The sequence below is a fragment of the Sinocyclocheilus anshuiensis genome, unplaced genomic scaffold (assembly GCF_001515605.1).
Source record: "Sinocyclocheilus anshuiensis isolate Anshui unplaced genomic scaffold, SAMN03320099.WGS_v1.1 scaffold1623, whole genome shotgun sequence".
Taxonomy (NCBI): domain Eukaryota; kingdom Metazoa; phylum Chordata; class Actinopteri; order Cypriniformes; family Cyprinidae; genus Sinocyclocheilus; species Sinocyclocheilus anshuiensis.
The window spans coordinates 972,457-983,221 of record NW_015553403.1 but is presented as its reverse complement, the minus strand read 5'-3'; the positions used below and the strand labels follow the sequence as shown (position 1 = coordinate 983,221).

General features: G+C 40.2%; 1 protein-coding gene across 4 annotated transcripts in view; it reads right to left on the bottom strand.

Annotated features, from left to right (window-relative positions):
* The window catches only part of LOC107668303 (RNA-binding motif, single-stranded-interacting protein 3), a 158,091-nt gene extending 150,093 nt beyond the window's left edge, over positions 1 to 7,998 (bottom strand). For all 4 annotated transcript variants that reach the window (XR_001631879.1, XM_016460136.1, XM_016460138.1 and 1 more), the window contains exon 1: positions 7,038 to 7,998. Coding sequence is in view for 3 of the 4 variants with exons in the window: in XM_016460136.1 (XP_016315622.1) it covers positions 7,038 to 7,112 (75 nt within the window). In the remaining variant the exon portion in view is untranslated. The remainder of the gene's footprint in view (positions 1 to 7,037) is intronic.
* Positions 7,999 to 10,765: the final 2,767 nt, after the last annotated feature.

Below are 10,765 nucleotides of genomic sequence, written 5' to 3'. Positions count from 1 at the left end.
GCCAGATTGTCATAGCAAAGTCGGAATTGACCCTTTTTTTTTTTTAGAAATAGCCTTTGTGCACAGCCAGCCTTGTACTCTTCTAGGTTAAAAAAACTGTCGTCCATAAAATGCGTTGCACAAATTCGAACATCTGGGTTGTGCTGTTCTGTTGTAAATAAATCTTAACCCATGATTCCTAATTGCATCTACCTCTGGAAGGCCAAATAAAGTGCTTTTGCTTTCGCACTGAAACACACACCGTCTCCCTGACATGGCTGCAATAACACTACTGCTGTTCCTGAAACCATGCCTTCTTTCTTTGCGTGCACATTTGGGCGGCATTATGCTAATATTTCCACATAGTGATGTAAATATGTGGGGGCTTGTTAGAACGAGCCGTTTTAGGTATGTGTGGCTGACTCTTAACTTTTATAAAGAATATCTCTTTGGATTTGAGACTTTAGTCTTTGCAACTTTACAGATCTTCTTTATGTACCAAGAGCTTGTAACACTCCAAAGAGAAAGGAAAACTTGAAATCGCATCATATGACCCCTTTAAGTGTATGGAGCTATGAATTAAAAGTTTTTTTCCTAATAGTTTGTTGCGCTAATATAGAATGAAAATGAAGTGTGGTCTTTTGTTTGTATATTGACGTTTCTCACCGGATCAGATTTTACAGCCAGAACTATTATTTTTATCAGTGCTATTGTACGAGTACTTTAAAGCTGCAGTCCATAAGTTTTGCCTCTTTGTCGCCATCTCTGTTTGAAAACCTGGAATTGCAGTTACTTGCGGAATTATCTTCCTTGAGTGGGTTGTACTCTGGCACGGTTCCGGCACGGATGAATCTAATGTTTTGAGGAGTATGTATGGCAGTCAGTCACCGGCCGCACCGGTGTGAATCCTATATTTAGTAATCACAGATTCTAGCCTACGTCTTGGAATATATGACCCAAATAAGAATTTTCACCGGATATTGTCATCTGAACAAGTAAGTAACAAGTCTGCCACCAACTGAGGAAAAAAGCATTACAATAAATCGTGCTACCAATGATGATTTAATCTAACGATCGATTAGCTCATATCACATCAAACCGTGCAAATTATTATTATTGTTATACTTTATTCTCAGATTATTAATGTTAACAACATCAGCATTGTGTGACTATGAGTATAGTGTGTGTGTGTGTAGATTTCAATTTCTCTTTTCCAGCTGCTGTGAGAAAAGTCTATAAACGATCGGCCACCTGCAGGATCCTCACATGCGATAGTGTAGTAGCCGGGACAACTTTATGTTTACAGATGTGACGTAATGATGCAGCGGCATGCTCGAATTTCCCATGAAAACCTACCTGTACCACTCAAATTAGAAAACATTATTATAAGCTAACCGTTGTGAATCGGGCTAAAGTAAGGTGATAGTTTTGAACACTGGCTGGTTATGTACTTGCTCAAATATTGATTTTAGATCATTTTTTACCAAAAAAAGTTACGTACTGCAGCTTTAACTCTTCAGCATGTGAGTGACAATGAAAGTTTCTTCTTGCACATTCTCATATTGGTTTTGTGTGACTAGATGCGCATGAGAGTTATTATTCTCTGATGCAAAATGTGAAAATCTAGAACACATTTCATCTTCAGAACGGGCCAGAAAATATTGAACTACTACTACAAACAGCTCTTTTGTGCGCTTTATATTCTTTTCTTTTCATGTTCGTGACTAATGCAGAGCATTACACCACTGAAATGAGGACAATCTTGGGCATAAAATGTTATCCACCTATGAGGGTATGCTTGCCAAGTATGTTCCTCTTTTCAGAGTGAACCCCACCCCTCTGAACAGATGGCTGGAGAGAATGCCCAGGACACAGTAGGAGAGAGAGAGAGAGAGAGAGAGAGAGAGAGAGAGAGAGAGGGGAAAAGCGAGGGAAGATGAGAGAAAGACAGGGAGGAAAAGAGAAAAACGTTGATGGACTAAAAATATGAATGCTTGTATTTAAAAACATTTGTCTTGTGAATATTAGACCACATAGTGATGCAGTTTAAAGTGCTTTCCAATAAAATTAGGTCATGTGACACTATATTTTTGTTCTCACAACTTACTGACATTCAACATTAAATGGAAACCTCAGAGTGAAAAGACTTTCACAACCTCACAAAGCAGAGATTATCGAAATAGATAGATAGGAGAGACTGTAAGAGCTTCTTCAAATATGAAAAGATTTGTGTAGGGCCCTATGATTTCATTGATGTGGAAAATGTGGACGGAATTCTGGAATCCAGTCATAAAAATAGAATTTACCATATAACGTGGAACGTCACAGAATTTGACTTTCCGCAATATATACAGAATATAATCCATCACAGAATATACACTGGGTACGGAAAGTATTCAGACCCCCTTAAATTTTTCACTCTTTGTTATATTGCAGCCATTTGCTAAAATCATTTAAGTTAATTTTTTTTCCTCATTAATGTACACACAGCACCCCATATTGACAGAAAAACACAGAATCGTTGACATTTTTGCAGATTTATTAAAAAAGAAAAACTGAAATATCACATGGTCCTAAGTATTCAGACCCTTTGCTCAGTATTTAGTAGAAGCACCCTTTTGATCTAATACAGCCATAAGTCTTTTTGGGAAAGATGCAACAAGTTTTTCACACCTGGATTTGGGGATCCTCTGCCATTCCTCCTTGCAGATCCTCTCCAGTTCTGTCAGGTTGGATGGTAAACGTTGGTGGACAGCCATTTTTAGGTCTCTCCAGAGATGCTCAATTGGGTTTAAGTCAGGGCTCTGGCTGGGCCATTCAAGAACAGTCACAGAGTTGTCGTGAAGCCACTCCTTTTAGCAAATGGCTGCAATATAACAAAGAGTGAAAAAGGGTCTGGGGTCTGAATACTTTCCGTACCCACTGTATATATATATATTTATTTTTTTTTTTTTTTTTTTTTTTTTTTTTTTTATGACTGATCGTTTCGCTAGATAAGACTCTTATTCCTTTGCTGGGATCATGTAGAGCCCTTTGACGCTGCATTGAAACTGCAATTTGGACCTGCAAGTTGGGTCCCAATGAAGTCCATTATATGGAGAAAAATCCTGGAATGGTTTCCTCAAAAACCTTAATTTCTTTGTGACTGAAGAAAGAAAGACATGAACATCTTGGATGACATGGGGGTGAGTAAATGATCAGGAAATGTTTATTTTGGAAGTGAACTATTCCTTTAAAGGTTTTATGCATTCTTTTGATGATCACCATTTTAATAATAAATTTATTTAAAATCATAAAACAAATTCAAAAAAATTAAAAGACAACATAAATTCTGGGGGAAAAAATAATAGGACAATATTATTGTTAAAAATTTAATACATTTTAAAAATGTTATGAATAAAATTTTTTAGACATCAATTTAGATTATTACAATTTCATTGAACCATTAAAACAGAATCCAGAAAAATGAAAAAAGAAAGGTTGAGGAAAAATAAAACTGAATTTATAGGGCCCTATTTGTGGCTTAGGTGCACACTCCGATGATAACAGAAAAATGACATACTGACAAGCATAATTTAGCACTCTGGGCAGATCTGACATCCCCAACTCGATGGTTACAGGCAGACACTTACAGCAATAATTTTACAGTGCAGGCTTTCCCGATGGAAGTTTTTACATGTATAATTTGCAAACGCATACAAAGCCTGCACTCTTGTAAGTTCATGTTTCTGCGTATGTCATTATGGATCACTTCCAACAGGAACTCTGGAGAAAAACTCAAATAGCAAAAAATGCATTAGAGTAAAAACAACCCAAATATTAGATTTTTTTAGAAACAGTATTATAGCCTAACAACATGTAATGTTATTACAAGTAATGTTATTGTGCTCTCAGCGGGAAACACTGGACAGGGCAAGTCAGGCTTTGTCTTCCAGCGATATCTGATGGACTGAATAACCACATTTTTTTTAAATAACAACCAGACAATTATTCAAAATTTGAAGCATATTTTAGGTTTAACTTACTTAATTTGTTGCAGTCAGTAATTTGTGTGTGAAGCTGAGTGTGCTTGTGGATTTTAATCTATACTTTCACCTGTTTAATGACAGTGTTGGTAATGAATACCGAAAATCAAATTGTCATTGATACCTGAAAATTGCTTGTCCATTAACGAGTTTAATTATTCAGATGAAGGTTGTTTGGAGGAGGGGAGATGAGAGCATTTTCACTGGTGTGGTAAAAAAAAAAAAAGGTGCCGCTAGAGGAAAATGAAGCATCAGTCTGGTAATTATCTACAAGCGGAGTAAATATCACAACGTAATAATCCTAAATGACATTGAGAGCAGCAGAAATATAATGAGCCACATATATGCACCATTCCCATAATGCAGCAGGAACATGGCTGGCAAGCCTCGTGTCACCTCACTGCAGGGCAGTTAGCGTGCACTCCCACTGAGAGGAGAGGTTTAAACGGCCGACTGGATGTTATTTCTGCTGTACATAAAGCTGACCCCACAGAGTGTAACTGAACACCACACACACATACACATTTGTTCGCATACGCAATCTCATGGCTCTGAATTTGAGTGCTCGCTCTGGCTCTCTTCCCCTTTCCCTTCTTTTGAAACATCAATGCGCACACACACACCGTAAAGCTCTGACTTCTAGCCGCTGATTGAATGGAAGACGGGGCCCCACTGGCCTCTGTTGACACAATACTAGGGGGGAATTACCTCCCTTAAATTCTATTTTATATCCCACTGGTGTATGACTGCTGTCAAGGACACCTCAGCTCACACACTCACGTTTATACATCCACCCATGTTCAGCTAAAACCTGCAAGGGAAAGGGAAGGGGTGGTGTGATATTGGTACTGTAGATATCCGCATGAGGGGAATACAGTTACATTGTGAATCCATTGACTTGAGATGTGTGCCATTTGGAATTACTGAGAATTTGACTGTAAGGAAGTAGAATAAAAATTAATTGAAATTGAAAAAAAAAAAAGTCACATGACTCATTTTTAACTTGAGAAGCAAAATTTGTCAAGACAAACTGTAAATGTTGGCTTGACAAAGCCTTGTTTGAAATCTTTAAAAAAGTTTTAAAAGCATTGAAGTTTTAAGGTTTATAGGCCTTGACAGACAGACAGACAGACAGACAGACAGACAGATAGACAGATAGACAGATAGATAGATAGATAGATAGATAGATAGATAGATTTCCCAGAATTTTATTCAAATGGCATGCACAGCAAAGTTTTAATGTTACCTTTTTGTTAAATTGTTAGGAAGAAAAGTATACATTTAATCTGCATTTGCAATTTGCTCACTTTGTATAACAAATCTTGCTGTAATGCCTGATGTTTGCACCTAATTTCATGTTCAGTGATATCTATGACCCACATTATAAAACAATGGATGAATTTCCAGCCACATTTCATTTTCTTTTGAACCTACTTCAATGAAAGTAAGTCATTTACATGTAATTGATACCAGGGTCTTTATAATAATTTAACTGAATTACAGATTCTCGACATTAACATCTTACTGTCGCATCATAACTTCCCCTGCTTAACATTTGCCTCTCATTGAGCACAGAGCATTATTGGGGCAGAGAGGGAGAGCGAGCGAGGGCAGTGATTCTGTGTCAGTTGCCCCTCTTCCCCCCTCATGATTGATTTCCCCCGGAGGAATGCCTACACTCAGAGAGCACGCTAGAATCAAGATTAATACCAGACCATTTACATCCTCAATCACGCACACATACTGACCCGTGCTCACATGAGGTCCCCATCCTTCACAGGCGAGACCCGAATATCTGAAATCTGAAACGCCATCCCAGTGTCAAAAAACCTCCTCCATCTACTTTAATAATCTACAGATCAATAATTATTCCCAGACTGGCCCATTTGACCATTACCCATGATGCTCCAGCTTTTGCCATAGTGCTCCACTTCGATAAGGATCACCAACATACTTTGCACATTTCTGAACCTTTTGAATATGCATGCATCCTCTTTGACAGGCCCTATTTAGCAAGGTGAGATTTTGTTGTGAGGACTTCTGGTTTTGACGAAAGAGAAGGACAAAGACATGATGCTCTGGACAAGCCCCCACATCCCTTGGAGACATTCTGAGAAACTCATTAGACAGCGGAAGTGGGTAAGATCCAATTTGACGTGACCTTGAAGGCAGCTACAAGAAGTGGGGAGTGTGTGTGTGTGTGTGTGTGTGTGTGTATTGCTAGTGTCATGTATAGACTAGCTATGAACGGCGTCAATCAAGTTATTTCTACAAGCTCCTCTGATATTGGCCAAGCGCTTACTAAATTCTGGCAGTGTAACACTGGTAAGAAGGAGGGAAAGAGAGAGGTCGTAAACACTTACTGATGGAGAGCGACTTGGCCACTGCTGTTTATCATGTGTCTTTTGGGAACACTTGCATATTTGGCCAACGTTGAGCAAGCAACTCCTCCAAAAGACTTTCCATAAATGTTCTTCCCTCACATTCGTCTTTTGCACTTTGTAATTTACCCACCCCAAGTTGATCAGGAAAATGCATCTTCATGCCCTTTGTTCTGATAGTCATTGTTTTTGCTCTGATCCAATCATAGCCCTCTTTCCACTTTCATTCACTCAAACATGTTACACAAGTGCCAGCCTCTTATGGGGCACGCCGCATAAAAACATTCATGAATCACAGAGGTAGGCTGAGATAACCAGTGCCCCCGATAGCATCTCGGCACTATCGATCAGCCCATGGTAATCAATTCTCCACGTCCGGGTGGTGTAGGGACTCAGAGAGATGGATGCAATTATTCAAGTCCCTCCACCACAGGCTACACAGCTGAGAGGACAGAATCTTGGGATCATGAGTTTGTGTGCGAGAGTGTATGCATGCGTTCTTGATAAACGGGCACTCTTGCACCTCCAGAGAGCAGCCCATGTCAAATATGTGGTTTGTGTGTCAGAAATCTGTCAGAACTGTGCAGATGCAAGGAAGCGTGTGAGGCAGACAAACAGTACATCACAAAACCAGATAACCAAGGTGCCTTACCTTAGTCTGAAGGTAGTGAGGGTAATAGTAAGTGTACTGGGGGTACATTGGTTGCTGTTCCAAGCGTTTGCCCATGTAGCTGGAATCCTTCTGGCTGTGGCTGGATACAGAGACTCGCGTGTGGGATCCAACAACTCAAAAAGTCTCCGCTTGTGGTTCCGCAGCTAGAGGCTAGATCCGTCTGAGGGATGGAGCCAGAGGAAGGATGGAGAGAGATAATGAGATGATACGGCACACGGGCAAGTGTGTGTGTGCCGTGCCTCTCCTCTTCACGCTGTCTTCGGGAGCAGGGGAGGAGGAGGTGATGGAAGGAGAGCGGAGGTACGAGGATGGGATAGCAGCGGAGGTGTGAGCAAAGAAAGAAGGAACAGCGGCACAGAAGAGAGGATAGAAGGAAGGAAGGAGGTGAGGGAAGAGGAGGGAGCACTGTGGCAATCACTTCTCCAGAAAACCGGCTTCTAGTCTCCTGCTCATGCCCTGACTTTGACTCTCTCTCTTTCAATCTATCTTGCTCCTTCTTTCTCTCTCTCTCTCTCTCTCTCTGACTGTCGGTGTAGCGTCGGTTCCCAGAGGAGCTTGTCAGATATCCCAGTCGCACACTTTGTTCCCGTCTGGCGGATGCACAAAGCGGCAATGTAGACAGTCGTCGGATTTGGATCTCTGCACACACAGCTGACGGGACTCAATCCCTCCGCAGGAAGGAGCAGACGTGAGCGGTAAGGTTACGAGGCACAAAGGAAACAGCACAAACTCCACGCAGACTGCAGTATCCGAAAAGTCCAGATGCAGCAACGCTGTTTTTCCTCTGTGATATTCTTTCCTTTATTACCCGCCTCCCTCGTCTGCCTGCTTTGTTGCGCACGCGAGTGTGTGTGCAAGAGTGAGTGTGAGTGTGAGTGTGTGTGGCTGTGTGAGAGTGTGTGAGTGTGTGTGCACGCTGCCGGCTGCTCCACACTATGGGGAAGATTGAAGGGATCAGCTCGGGCAGTGCCGTGTTTCTCCTCCTCCTCAGCCTGGTGGGTGGGGCTAAGGGCTGGCTGCACCACTCCCAGCCAGGGGAGTGTCTTAAGCAGCCTATCTCTGTCCTCATGGGAGAGCTGCCGCCCACTGCACGGCTTCACTAGAAGCTGAAGGGAACGACTTACTCCTACTCTAACACTCTGGGGGAGGAGACTGAGGACGACACAGCAAGGAGCCGAGGCCCCCTACTGGTCAACTGCAGACTGTACCTCATCTGATCTCCTTTTTTCCCAAGATTTTTTCTTCTCTTTTTATCCTCTGAGTGTATTTTTTACTTCACTTTCTTCAATAAATAAAACATGAATGACCGTAAGATGTCTTTTGCTCTTGTCCGACACATGCTGGTAGCTTTGCATTGGCTGATACACTGACATACTGACACACTGACATGCATAATAGTACATAAGTGCAGTGCAGAAATGGCCCTGAATTAGATTCTTCCATAAGGCTAAGAAAGAGTGCAGTTTCATAGATGCTTTTTTTCCACAACCTCTGCAATAATATTTGTTGCAGTGGCCAATTATTTGCAGCAGAAAAATTGGACTCAAAAAGAAAGTAAATGAAAAAATCACTCCTCAACTATTCCTTTACCATCTTTCTTTGTTTGAGTTTGCACTTTGATCATTGTTTTGACATTGTTGTGGTATTTTTTTTTTCCAGGATTCCCAATGCTTTTTTAAATGAAGTTCACATGCAGATATGGCTATTCGAAAGAGACAGTTTCAGGGTGTGACAAATTAGCACTAAAAGTAAAAGCAGGCTATAAGTGTTTGCAGACTGACGGCAGTAATTATGAGAGCTATGGCAATTTTTTTGCCCAAAGACTGCAGTAAAGTGAAAGGAATGTGAAACCTAATAAACAAACTGCGATTGGAAAAGACAACAATACATTTTCATTAGGACAGGCTCTCATAGACGTCTGCAGTGCGGGAGGAGAGAGAGAGATCAGGAGAGAGAGGTGTACAAATCTAGCTCTCGCATCACTATGATTGGAATGCTGAGGCACAGAGGGAGGAAGGGAGAGAGAGAGAGAAAGATGAGAAGCCGGTGGAAGGGGTTGAAATAATCCACTGCACACCAAGTGCATGGCCACTAAAAGTCAAAGCAGTTAACAGCAATGGAAACACAAATGGAGCTGCTTTGCAAGAGATGACAATGGAAACACTATTAAAGGGGTCATTTCATACAATTTTTATTTAATTTTTGTCCCTGAGGTCCTTGTATAATGCATGGGTAATGGGGTTTTGTTGTGCCAGAACATTCATAGTTGAGTTATGACAATTTTCACCCTGTCTCTGATCCTTAAAACTGAACCATCCATTTGTGTTTTTATTTATTTATTTTTTGCTCTCCCTGTAAGGGTTGCTTACACACAACATGCAGGTTTGCTGTTAAGTCCAATATATTTTTTAACTGCCCATCCTTCAATAACACCCTTTTTAAAGTCTGCATTATATTTTATGCAGGATCACAAAACAGTCTATGAAGAAATGTGATGCACAAACTGTTAGATCAGACTGAAAGGTCTGAAAATCAGAACAAGCATTTTTTTTGCAGCTTAGTTTTCTGTGGTCATTTTGGAATCGGGATATTTGAGTTACAGCGTGTTTTCATAGTACATCAGACTTTTATCTCAAAGGATCAAGACACATTGGATTCGGTATGATGATACATTCATTGCTTGATACCATATGACAGAATATTTTTGTCTTTGAAAATATAAAAGTAAATATATTTATTTTTTAAATAATGTATGTATATATATATATTATATAATGTATGTATATATTATTAGATTTACAAATCAATTCAGATATGAACCTGTACTGTATATTAAATATTACATAATGGCACAGATCCAATCAAACATTGAGATCACAAGATTTGTTTTTGTGATGCATATAAATTCCATATTGCTCCACGTAGTTTTATGTGTATTGGTTTGAAGAGTAGCCAGATGTTTTTTGAAGAGTAAAGGAGTAGAAATTAATAACCTTTTTATTTCCTTACTTTGCCTAATGTTTTGGGGCTTTTCTGGAGTGATTGTGCAGGGTTAGTGTGAGTACACGCTCACAGAACGAGGCCGGTGCCATGCCGCTGTAATTGTTCTTGCTACGGTCTTCAAAGAACTCTGCAAATGGAGCTGGACACGCTCCCTGCAACTCAGGGGTACCATTCTCAAAAAGCCAAAGAAGAAAAAAAATGCTCTCATCTGGACTGCTGCACAGCTGGGAAAATAGAGTCGGCTGTTCTCATTTGTGGGATGACAGAAAAAACATGGGATAATTGTGTCCCTCTACCATTGGCCTACTACTTTTGGGACAGGTTCTTTCCATGCTGTTTCCATTTAAAGAAGTAGCTGTTACAAGGTCAGATTGACCTTGCATGGCAAATCACATCTCCAGAAATGCAGTTTGATTGATAGTGGCTGATTGTGTGTGAGAGACATGGTAAGAAAGAAAGCATTTTACATTACCATGTTTATGACACTTTTGTTTACATTTTAGGATGAAAAGATGGCAGGTTGCAGAAGATCTGTGATTGCATGGAATACAAGCGGTAAATACTGTGTGATGTCTACAATTTTTTTTTTATTCAACAATATTTTTCATTATTCAACTATACAAATATTTCACAGTAATATGTTACGCTCTCAGAAAAAAGTAAAAAAAAAATCTATCACTGGGGCCGTAATCTTTCAAAAGTTA